Source organism: Quercus lobata, chromosome 4 (assembly GCF_001633185.2).
Source record: "Quercus lobata isolate SW786 chromosome 4, ValleyOak3.0 Primary Assembly, whole genome shotgun sequence".
In the NCBI taxonomy this organism is placed as follows: Eukaryota; Viridiplantae; Streptophyta; class Magnoliopsida; order Fagales; family Fagaceae; genus Quercus; species Quercus lobata.
Window position 1 is genome coordinate 87,181,094 of NC_044907.1, and position 13,153 is coordinate 87,194,246.

At 35.8% G+C, this 13,153-nt stretch overlaps 1 protein-coding gene across 1 annotated transcript; it reads right to left on the reverse strand.

Moving 5' to 3' along the window:
- Positions 1-552: 552 nt before the first annotated feature.
- LOC115986060 lies at positions 553-1,262 on the reverse strand. The gene is made up of 2 exons (XM_031108923.1): positions 926-1,262; positions 553-875 (listed from the first exon to the last, which is right to left on the reverse strand). Exons 1-2 carry the CDS (start codon positions 1,260-1,262, stop codon positions 553-555), a joined length of 660 nt encoding a protein of 219 aa, XP_030964783.1.
- Between the last annotated feature and the right edge of the window lie 11,891 nt (positions 1,263-13,153).

Below are 13,153 nucleotides of genomic sequence, written 5' to 3' on the forward strand. Positions count from 1 at the left end.
AAAATGGTCTTCCTCCATCCCTCTCTTCCTTAACTTTATTGGGCTTGTTTCCTTTACTTCTGTTCTCGGCCCAACCTTCATCCGTGTCACCCTTGTCCAAGTGTGTTTTGTTTTTAAAACCTGAGGCCCAACCTGCTCTTTATTTCCCACGTGACCTCCATCAGGTAATGGCTTCATCACATCCATATGGTGCACAGCCACGTCATGTGATCCGTTAACCCCATTTAAATTTCAATCCTATGTGTTATTCACCGATTTAATTGGACCTATGCAATCTGTAACTGATCCTTCACTCTCTGTAACGCACGCCATACAGTCCATAGATGTTCCTGGACTTGCGTTATTTCCTAATGCATGACTTTCCTCCACATTAGGGTTTTCCTTCATGGATACGTTCCCCTCCGCCGTCATCTCCGAACTGAACAGCCCACTGTGTGTATCAGTCCCTTCCGTGACCACCTGCTCAACGTTTGATTGTTGCGAAGTCGTGGTTGAACCCTTTCTCGGTGGTGAGCGAGAGCGACCACCAGTGGGCTTTAGCCACTCTCCGTACTAACAGGCAACCTCTTCCCCATTCCTACAACATGCAAAGTATTCAACGTAGTGTTTGAGATCATGACCCAATAGACCATAGTAATGGCAGAATAATGGAAGACGTTCGTATCTGTAATCCACCCAACTCCTTTGCCCATCTGATCCTCCAATGAAACCTCCCCGTCGCAGTGGTTTAGATAATGGAAGTGCCACCTTGACCCGCATAAACAAGTTCTGAGACTCCAAACTCCTTCTCTTTTCTACCTCCACCACTTCCCCCAAACGACGCCCAATCTCAGACGCAACCTTAGGTGATGACATATCAAAAGGTGCCCCCCGATCTGAACCCAAAGAGTCACTGATTCAAACTTGACATTTGTCGCCATCATACCGTTATGCCATCTACGAAACAAAAGCACTTGATTGTCAAACGACCAAGGACCCCCCCTGAGAACTCTATCCAAATCAAATTCTCTACTAAACTTAAACTGGAAAAGATTGGATCCCACTTCCACAATCTGTATATCCTTCTCCAAGCCCCAAGCTCGTCTCAACGTGTTATGGGCTGCAAGCTTATTGAATGGCTTGCAAGTAAGGAACTTACCAATCAGACTCAAGGCACATCCCTCGATTTCCTCCTTCCGACCTTCATCCAATATTGTAATCACTTCTTCCTCCTCTGTCATCAATCTCATATTCTCCAACCCATTGATCACATCCTCAGCCATGTCCAGATGTAAAGAGTAGAGCCAAAAAAGAGAAAAGCAAGCCCTTAGGTGCCTAAGGGAGGGAGAAATCTCAAAAAATATATATATATATATATATATCATATCATATACTATATAATAAAAGTTGGGCTTAGACGCCATTGTTGTGCCAAGTGGCTTCACCATATTACATTTTTTTTTTTTTTTAGATTTTTAGATTTAAAAATTATGGTTGTGCCAAATGACTTGACCAAATTGCAAAATTTTATTTAGATTTTTAGATTTAAAAATTATATATAATTTTTCTTCTCTTATAATGTCTAAGTTGATAAAAATCTTAATTTGATTACAATCCAAATTCTTCATATAATCCATCTAATCCTTATTTAATCTTAATTTGATTACAATCCAAATTCTTCATCTAATCCTTATTTTTTATGTGTAGTGTATTATAAAAAAAGGCAACAACTTTTTTTTTTTTTAATTACTACACTACATGCTCTAATGCATCTTTAATTGCATAATTTTTTTTAGATTTTTTAAAAATATATATAATTTTTCTTCTCCTATAATTTCTAAGTTGATAAAAATTTTAATTTGATTACAATCCAAATTCTTCATCTAATCCATCTAATTCTTATTCAATCCTAATTTGATAACAATCCAAATTCTTCATCTAATCCATTTAACAAATAAGTTTAAGTTTAAGTAAAACTCTTATTCTATTTGTTCTTATTGACTTATTTGGAAAAAGTAACAATAAGTATTGTATCAATTTTTTTTTATAAAGTAACAATTTTACTTTTAGCCTAATTTAAACGTTAATTGTTGTTTTTTTGTGTGTGGATAAAGTATCAAATGATAGCCAATATGTATTAACATTAATGTAAACTTAATTAAAAAAATCTAATTTAGGTCAAAACAAAAAAAAAATTTAGGATAAAGTAACCCAAAAAAAAAATTATATATTTTAAATAATGACAAATTTAGATTTTAAATATATTTATATATATAATTTTTCTTCTCCTATAATTTCTAAGTTGATAAAAATTTTAATTTGATTACAATACAAATTATTTATCTAATCCATCTAATTCTTATTCAATCTTAATTTCATTATAATCCAAATTCTTCATCTAATCCATTTAACAAATATGTTTAATTTTAAGTAAGACTCTTATTCTATTTGTTCTTATCGACTTATTCAAATAAAGTAACAATAAGTATTGTATCAATTTTTTTATAAAATAACAATTTTACTTTTAGCCTAATTTAAGCGTTAATTGTTGTTTTTTTGTGTGTGGAAAAAAGTATCAAATGATAGCTAATATGTATTAACATTAACGTAAACTTGATTAAAAAAATCTAATTTAAGTAAAAAAAAATTAGGATAAAGTAACCCAAAAAAAAAAACTAATATATATATATATATTAAATAATGATAAATTTTGCAGAAAAGTAAATGACAAATTCAAATCCACACAAGTTTGAAGAAAAGCATATAAATTTTGTTTCATGATATTGACAAAAAATAATATACAAAAAAAAAAAGAATAAACCATCTTATGCATTCTGAAAATAAACATATTTATTGCACTTTTAATAAGTTATTACTTATTATATATATATATATATATATGTATGTATGTATTTCATAATACCTTAGTTTCACACAATATGAATTTATTATATAACTTAAAAGTAAAATATTTAAATATTTTTATTATCTATTCTATTATCTAATTTTAAGTAAATGAATAAAAAAAAACTATTTACATATGAATTTTGATTAAGTCGTACATCGCACGGGCATAAATATATACTAGCCTCTGAACATAAAGAAAAAAAAAATCCTAAATTTTAAAAATTCTCTTTTTGAATTCAAAATGAAATTTGTTATTTGACATTTATGACCCTATTTCTACATGAAGTTACCCTTCATTAATAAGAGTATTTTTGAACCACATAAAAATTAAGTTGAAAAAAGGGAATCCTCTTATATATAATAATATAGATATAATAAAAGTTGGGGCTAAAAGCCATGGTTATGCCAAATGATTGCCCCAAATTGCCAAAAAAAAAAAAAGGATAATATAGAAACTTAATTGTTATTATCAACTTAAACTCTAATATTTCCTCAAAAAAAAAAAAAAAAAAAAACCTTAAACTCTAATACTTTATCAATTTTTTTAATGTGCACAAAATCTTAATAATTGTTATCAATGTTTTGGATAAAATAGAAGTTTAATTGTTATTATCAACTTAAACTCTAATACATTATCAATTTTTAGGATTTACACAAAATCTTAATAATTGTTATCACCTTTTTTGTTCTTCACTTTTTTTTTTTTTTCTTTTTAATCTATTACTGATGTTTATCAATTTTATTTAAATCTCCATTCATTTGTACTTTAATTCAATAATTAAGATGTTTTATGATCACCAGCGGCAAGCGTCAAGGATCATTTCAAGTGCCCCACCTGAGTATATGTCTAGTAACAATGTCAAAAAAGATACGTTTGGGAAGAATTTCTAATTAGTCTTCTCTCATCATCTAATAAGCAGAAGGAAGAAATTCGAGGGTTGAGAGATGAACAGGTCACTGAGAGACTTGGTCGAGTTCAGCACAAGAACAAGTGCTTGAGTAGGTAATTCTAGATGATATTTGGAACATGAGACTTGGAACAAAACCATGTGCTGCCTTCTTATTGATGGATATCAACAGCAAATATGTTGCTTACCTCTAGCAACAAGGATGTGCCTTTTGCATGTAAAAAAACTGAAAATAATCAACTAACCAATCATGTATTTGTCTAATCTACTGTTAGTTCAGTGACTGAACATAAAGCTATAGGTGGTATAGTTGTATCCTTAACATTGTTCTCTAGCTGGAACTGTTCAATTGATCTTCAAAACTGAAGATAAAAGAGTCATGTATAATGTATGACTATTTGGAATTTTTGTACCATTTGATAAGATCCTTTTTTTTTTTTTGGTTGGTAATTCAATAAATCTTATTAATGAAAGAACAATACCACAAAGAGTCAAAGCAATTATCAGTTATGCGACAGCCGACAAGCCATTTCAGATGAACAGACCCCTACAACTATACAACCATAAAGATAACTGAAGAAATTGCTCATTTACTCTAAAATGCTGAGTGCAACAGCTATTCTAGCAATTGGGAATGAAATAGAAAGAGCAAGTCCGGAGTGTTCTTTAGCAACAGTTCCAACAAGAGTAGATACCCCAGCTCCTGTGGTTGCTCCAAATCCTGACCAAAAGAAAGTCCAAATACTATCATTATAAATGTAAATTTACAACTATCTGAATGAAAAGATCTACCTATGTTTTAGGCTAGAAAGCACGGACGCGGCTGGGAGGGTGGCGCACCCGAGTCCGACGCGGCGCGACGCGGGACGCGGCGTCCGACGCGGTTGACCGCGAGTCCGGCCGCGTCTGAGTTTTTTTTTTTTTTTTTTTCTCGGATTCGAGCCGAATCGGCTGGATTCGCGCCGACGCGGCTCAATTCGCGCCGAATCGGGCCGATTTCGGCCAGAATCGGGCCGTATCGGCCATATCGGGTCGTATCGGCCGGCGACCGATACGGCCGAAACAGGCCGAAATCGGCCGAAATCTGCCGAAATTGGCCTTAAAACTCGCCGGAGCAGCCGAAATTCTGACCTCAGATGTGTTTTTTGCCTTCTTCTTTCTTTGTTTTATGAATCAAGTATATTAATGTGTTTTTTAAGAATATTTTAATAGTAAAAATATATAGAAAATATAAATAAAAATATTTTTAATAATTTTTTAATCGCCGAGTCCCGCCGCACCCGCACCCTACTTTTTCAAAAATTGCCGAGTCCCGCACCCGCACCCGCACCCGCACCCGAGTCCCGAAACGCACCCGTGCTTCATAGGTTTTAGGAGCACTTGGACATAATGGAATTTGATTGAAAAGTTAAAATCACAAGAATAAGGTGCCCCTACCCCCCTCCCCCACAATAATATAGAGCATTAAAATTTCAGATTCTATTACAATCAGGAGGCTCCTGATCGATTTGATAGAAAAAAGTTGGAAAAAATTCAGAAGATTGTCAATTTCAATCAATTTTGTTAAAAGTGTATACTTGCTTGGTACCAAAGTGCACTCTCCAACTCGAAGTGAGATATTATAATGGTCTGACCTCAATAACCATACCATTTTCTGTTACAGACTCTTTGGCTAACTAGGATATTCATGTTGGAAAATGAAAGTTTGTTCATATTAAACTTCTAAATAAGAAGCAAACACAAACGGGGTTATACCTCTGAATCTCACGGTTCCTCTGTCTCTCTCTCAACCACATAACCGCAAAACTTAAACCCATATAAACAAAACCTCAAGAATCATAAGCAATGGTCAAATCACCACCACATCCAGATGAATTGTGCCATTTAAAGCAAGACACGGCTAGGATTATAAAATGGTGCACAACATTCATAACAAATTGAATACAATCATTGTTGTTGCTTCCATTCCTTTCAAAATTTACAAGGCATTCAGCCTATTTACAAACCCAGCACTAAAATCACTTGTGCTGTTTAAACAAACCACATCAGTGACACAAACCCTTTAGCATGTCATGAACCATCCAAAGTCCTTTTCTTTTTCTTGAAAGAATTAACATCAAATTTGCTTAGGCCTGATTTTTTTTTTCTTGTTGAAAAAAGTTTCTTACAACCTGACATATAATGAAGTAAAAAACTAAGACAGATTAATCAGGAGAACACTAATAAAAGGTAATAAAAACTCATAATCAAAATTCTACACAATCACCCAAAATGAACCAAATCAAGGTAACTGAATTAAAAACTATTAATGTTAAAATTAATATTACCTACTGTCTCTCTTCCTCTGACTCACTCTCACCCTCACTCTCACTCTCACTCCCACTCTTACTCTCGGTGTCATCTTGCTTTTCCTCTCTGTCCTTCCCCTTTGTGCAGTGAGCAAAGACTAAAAGGAGTATGACACTGGCTGTGAGGGTCAAAATTCCCAAGCTCACATAAATCACAGGCCGGGAAGGTGGTGGTGGTGGTGGTGGTGGTGGTGGTGGTGATGAACTGAATGAGAGGAATGGTGGGAGTGGAGGTAGTGATGGTGGTGGTGATGAACTGACTGTGGTAAATGGAGGGAAAGGTGGTGTTGGAAGCTGAGGGATTGCCATAACCGGTGGTGTGGTGGTAAGCAAAATGAGGAATAAAACAGCAGCAGCCATGATAGAGGAAATGTAGGATGAGGTTGGTGGTGAGAGGATGAACTTCCATACTGTTTGGTTTTATAGTAGGTTTACAAAACTTGAACACCATTTTTGGGTTGTTCTGGGTTGCAGAAGGAAGAATCAACAGTTCTGTTTTTGGGTCTTTTGAACTCTGTTCTCTGTTCTCTCTTCCATCTTTGAATTTGGTCAGATTTCATTATATCCTACTGCTAACAGCGCATGGTCTGATTCATTAGTTTGTTTTTTTTTTACTTTTTATAAAATAAAAGTTAACTTTAGTAAAGATTGTATCCAAAATTAATAAGTTCTGTATTTACATAACAGGTTGTAAATGTTGGTGCCAAAAAAAAAAAATTTGAAAGGCCCAACAAAAGACATTGAATAGTAATTTTCTTGTTGTACACTCATAGATATGAATGGATAGAATTTTTATGGCCCACTGCACTTTTTGGTATTATTTATGGGCTCTATTATATTATTTTAGCTAATTTTTATCTTTATTTAAAGTATTTTCAACAAACCCACACTCTACTAATTATAAGTTTAAAAAATAAATCGATTAAAAGTTACATTAGAAGCAACACATTGAATGGATGATATTTATACAATACTAGACTCATTGCTATTTCGAACACGTGAACACATCCACACACCAATATATGACTTCAATGCTATTTTAATGTTTAATTTTTGGAGCTAGGCTCATAACATTTTTGGTTATATCAATAGTTAAAAAATGCATAATATTATTTTTTTTTAAATGTAAAATTTAAATTGAGATGAATTTAAAATTATTCACTAAATTTAAAAAAAAAATGGTTATATAATTCTCAATATATTATATATCTATATAGGTGTGAATTATGAGTTTTATTCTCCTTGGATTCAAATTCATACTCCACCCAAGATTATTTTTCAGTTCATGAGTTAACAGGGATATTAATACAAACATTTGATGCAGGAGGAAACCTATTCATATCCTAGACTGCGTTTGTTTCTCTTGATAATATTTTTCGACCCAAGGTGAAAATAGTTTATAGAAAATAAAATATTTTTAAGTGTTTTCCTGCTTGGTTGCATTTTTGAAAATGTTTAAGAAAATATTTTCAAGTGTTTAATTGCATTTCTAAAAATTCTATAAAAAAAATCTTTTTTAATTTATTATTTTCTCACATTTTCTTAGCTTTCAAACACAATTATAATAAGCAAAAAATTACAACCCATAAAAGTTTATTAAAAAATTTGAGAGAGAGGTTCTTATAATGGTTTTCTTTTCTCACCATGGCCATGGGGTTTTATTTGATTTGACGATGTTGGCCTTAGTTGCGTAGAAATGCTAGCACTCCATTTGTTAATTAAATTTTGTATGTTAAATTGTTTTTCACTAAATTATTACTACTATTTTTTTTCTTTTTCTTTTTTTCTTTTCTCTCTTATTTTTTTAATTTTATTTTACACCATATTATTTTTGTCTTTAAATTTTAGTGTAATTTTTCCAATCCGCTATCATCTATATATATAATAATAATAGGTAAAGCCGAGAGAAACTTGAATTACAATTCTAAACTAGAGTTCCAATTTTACACTATGTGTCCTAAATTATTTATTCTTAAAGAATTTTATTTCTTAATTTTAGAATCAAATATGGGACCACATCATAAATATTCATCCAAGTGAGTTATTAAATACAAAAACCAAAGAGTTTAGAATAAATTAATCATAAAAAAAAATGTGTGCTTCACAATAAATAAATAAATAAAATATAGACAATTTACATTATATATAGGAATTATATATGTAAGGACTCAATTTGTAACAATCCCAAATTGGTGTATTGGGTTCGAACGTTAAAGGCCCAAACAATAAATTTGTAGAGAATGGACTAAAAGGCTAGGCCTGGGTCACCAGACAGTTATTAGTCATGGTGTTCATGATGGTCACATAGAGGTAAACTGAGTTTATCCAAGAAAATGTTCTCCTCGGCACGACCTGAATGGCTCTGGTTCTTGGCCCTCGTCCGAGGAGTTTCATGTTCTTGTTATCCCTTTGTGCTCCTCCTTTTGGCAATACATCATTTTCCTTTTATACTAGCTTTTCCCTCCCCTCGAACGTCCATGTGTAAGTTCAGCTTTATAGGGCTGATACTTGTCTTATCAGCCCATACCCAAAGTAGTTGGGGGTGGTTGTAAAAGCTGAAGAGCATGGCTCTGTCAGGCGCAGAGTATTTAATTGCAGTAATGGCAGTCTTTCCCTTATTTTTTGTCGCCGCACTATTCAGGGGTCCTTTCCCCGTTAAGGCGGCCAAGACGTTTGTTGGCGCATTCAATGCAGAGATGACAATTTTCCTTAAACTGCTTGTACAATGTACTCGCCCGTTCTTCTGGGAGAGCTATGGGGGCCGCCTTTGATGGCGTGCCGTCCCTTCCTTCTAGGTTTTAGGACACCGAGGACAAGATCGTCCTCGGCTATATCTCTAAGCCATTTAGACTTTCGTTGCACGTCCTCGGTAACACCTTTCCTCGGCGTGGGCCTTGGGCCCCAATGGAAAGTGGGCCGAGATCACAAATTCTCTAGCCCCACAATAGCCCCTCAAAATCCTGCTGTCCGGCTCCTCGGACAGAGATGAGGGTTTTGGTGACGTCGGGCCTATGTCATGGCTTGCCAAGTCTTGTCCTTTATCAATGCCGAAGCCTCTTTGTTTGCTTGGGACACGCTCTTGGTTATGAGACATTCTTTTAGTTTACCCACGCCACGTCTCTACCGTTTCGGTACACGAGGCACGCCTTTAATAAGGTCTCTTTACGAGGTGACGTAAATCCAACAGCTGAAGACTGCTTTGGGAATTGGGCGAGACTTATCTCGTTTATAGTTTTTCTTGGAGATTTGCACAGATTAAATGTCACCAGGCTTACCCCCATATAAGAAGCAAGGTGGGAGGTTATTTTCTTTATTCGCAAACACTTTAAGCTTTTCAAATTCCCAACCCTCCTATTGTGCCCAAAGTCCCCACTACCAGTGTGACTGAGCCTTAGGGGGTGACATGGTAAAGGCCATGATGAGGGTGAGGGGACCACACCCTCTTCAAAGGCCTTGGGTATCTTCGAGATCCAACATGGCCCGGTCAGGGTAAGGGAGACAAAGACTCAAGACATTTCTTCCTCTTGATAAGGCAAGAAAGGAGACTCTTCTTCCTTCAGCCAAAATCCGAAACAGGTGGAGGTCGCATCAAATTTTTGGTGTGACAGCACTGAGATTTCTCATCGCCGGTACCATCCGTTCTCGCTCGATTGTTGCTAATGTGATGCTTGCTCAATTGCAGTCAGAGCTGGTACGGGGATTTGGCATCCCCGCTTCTTCCTCTCTTCCATCACTGGTGCCACCTAGGTACTTCCGCTTCTTCTTCTCTTCCATCACTGGTGCCACCTAGGCGCCTCTGCTTCTTCTTCTCTTCCATCACTGGTGTCATTCGGACGTGCTTAATCGCTGCTAGAGCAAAATTGAAGGATTTATCGTTCCCATGTATTTTTTTTTTTTTTCTTTTTGCTTCTGTAGTAGGCTTCTAGTGTAGGCTTGTCTAAGCCCCTTATTGTACGCTGTACTACTTCTTTGTCTAATAAAAGATGACTTTATCCCATTTTGCTTGTTTTTTCTTTTCTGCAATAATTATTTTGTGAATGGATGTGCCGGTGTCCCTTTCTTTCGAACAGGACTTAGGGCCGAAACCCTTGTTAACAAAGAGTTATCACTTTGAATTTATTAAAACTGACGGGCACAATAATACCGACTTGAAGTAGGTTAACCATATAAGACTAACCAGGATAATAGCTGAATATTCTGTATTGCATATGGGGTGTTCACCCGAGGATGGTTAACCTAAAATGAACCGTCCGAGAGGGTCACCGGGCACTAGGGTGCTTTGCCACGTTCCTGACGACATTCATAGTCTCAGCTTGTTTTTGGCATCCGGTCCGAGGACCAAAGTATAATTGCACCGGGGCTAAACACTCGGTTGTGTTAGTCTCCTTAGAGCTGAAGGTCCGAGGACCATCCATGACTTTGGTTCTGTCTAACACTTATATTTTTTAGTGACTAGTTTCCCCATAGGTTCGAGTCCGAGGACCATACAAGACCTTAATTCTGTCAAAAACTTATATTTTCTTGAAGTAGTTGGTTTCCCCATAGGTTTGAGTCCGAGGACCATGCAAGACCTTGGTTCTGTCCAAAACTTATATTTTCTTGAAGTAGTTGGTTTCCTCATAGGTTTGAGTCCGAGGACCATACAAGACCTTGGTTCTGTCCAAAACTTATATTTTCTTCAAGTCGTTGGTTTCCCCATAGGTTTGAGTCCGAGGACCATGCAAGACCTTGGTTCTGTCCAAAACTTATATTTTCTTGAAGTAGTTGGCTTTCCCATAAGTTTGAGTCCGAAGACCATGCAAGACCTTGGTTCTGTCCAAAACTTAGATTTTTTGAAGTAGTTGGTTTCCCCATAGGTTTGAATCCGAGGACCATGCAAGACCTTGGTTCTATCCAAAACTTAGATTTTCTTAAAGTAGTTGGTTTCCCTATAGGTTTGAGTCCGAGGACCATGCAAGATCTTGATTCTGTCCAAAACTTAGATTTTCTTAAAATAGTTGGTTTCCCCATAGGTTTGAGTTCGAGGACCATACAAGACCTTGATTCTATCCAAAACTTAGAGGAATTCGGTGAATCGAGCTACTGGACCCGCGAGGATTAGCCCCTTGACAAAGGTGTGTGGGGCATAAACTTGATGTTGGAAGCCCCTAGAACTGCCCGCGCCACTAGCACTTCGAAGTGCAGCCTTGAGTGGGAGCTGAGTTAGGACGACAACTACGTGTTGCCGGAAATGATAGATGGGCTTTTGCAGACCCTTGTTTGACAGGAGCTTGATCCTACCATGATTAACCGCAGCCTGTGCCAACGCACAAACCTCCCCACAGACGACGCCAATTGTAAGGACTCAATTTGTAACGATCCTAAATTGGTGTATTGGGTTTGAACGTTAAAGGCCCAAACAATAAATTTGTAGAGAGTGGGCTAAAAGGCTAGGCTTGGGTCACCGGACAGTTATTAGTCATGGTGTTCATGATGGTCGCACAGAGGTGAATTGAGTTTATCCAAGAAAATGTTCTCCTCGACACGGCCTGAATGGCTCTGGTTCTTGGCCCTCGTCCAAGGAGTTTCTTGTTCTTGTTATCCCTTTGTGCTCCCCCTTTTGGCAATACATCATTTTCCTTTTATACTAGCTTTTCCCTCCCCTCGAACGTCCACGTGTAGGTTCAGATTTATAGGGCTGATACTTGTATTATCAACCCATACCCAAAGTGGTTGGGGGTGATTGTAAAAGCTGAAGAGCATGGCTCTGTCAGGCGCAGAGTATTTAATTGCAGTAATGGCAGCCTTTCCCTTATTTTTTGTCACCGCACTGTTCAGGGGTCCTTTCCCCATTAAGGTGGCCAGGACGTTTGTTGGCGCATTCAATGCAGATATGACAGTTTTCCTTGAACTGCTCCTACAATGTACTCGCCCTTTCTTCTGGGAGAGCTATAGGGGCCGCCTTTGATGGCATGCCGTCCCTTCCTTCTAGGTTTTGGGACGCCGAGGACAGGATCGTCCTCGGCTATATCTCTAAGCCATTTGGACTTTCGTTGCACGTTCTTGGTAACACCTCTCCTCGGCGTAGGCCTTGGGCCCCAATGGAAAGTGAGCCGGGATCACAAATTCTCTAGCCCCACAATATATAAAGAGTTAAATTATAAAATGACTATCAACAGTATTTAAATTATATATATAAGAATTATATTATGCATCTTATTGTATATCTTTAAGTGTATCCATGCATATGCATGGAGTTACAAACCAGTTTATTATAAACTATGATACTAGTAAGTTTCAATTAGCTCAACTAGTAAAGTTCTAATCATTGAATAAGAGATATGAGATTCAACCACTGCCTATACCAAAAACCAATTGGTATCTTGGTCTGTAAGGATAAAGAGCTATCACCAGGAGTGGACGCCATAAAGTCGAAAATCTCTCTCTCTCTCTCTCTCTCTCTCTCTCTCTCTCTCTCTCTCTCTCTCTCTCTCTCTATATATATATATATATATATATATGATACTAAAATAATATTGCAAAATATCAACTAAAATACTAAATTGGTCCAGTTTGGTTCATTTTAGTCCATTATGTCAAATTCGGTCCTTTTCAGTATCTTCACTCTTCAATCCAATTGTGAATTTTCATTATGTCCCTAAAAATAGAAATTTTTTAATTATATTTTACTTTAATTACAATAATAATATGCTATATATATATGTCATATTAATTTTAAATTTTATAAGACAAGTAAAAAATTTAATTATTTTATAAGAAAAATAACAAATAGGTTATACGTTATAATTAATAAATTATAGGGTGAAAAAAAATGTGTTAGCTTTTTATTTTTTTTTTTATTTTTGAGAAAGAAGTGTTAGCTTATATTTAATAGCAATAATAAAAAATCTTACCTTATATTAAATTTTTTTTCTCAATTTTTTTTTTTTTAAATCTTCTCCAAACCTTTTTTTTTTTCTTAAAAAAAGGAAAAATCTAAATTATAAACAAGCTGCACAGATAATTAGATAA

Excerpts from the sequence above, each read along its gene's own strand:
- LOC115986060 (XM_031108923.1), bottom strand. The coding sequence starts at position 1,262 with ATGGCTGAGGATGTGATCAATGGGTTGGAGAATATGAGATTGATGACA. Across the intron at positions 876-925 it reads GTTTCGTAGATGGCATAACG|ATCGGGGGGCACCTTTTGAT; the intron begins GTATGATGGCGA and ends CTTTGGGTTCAG.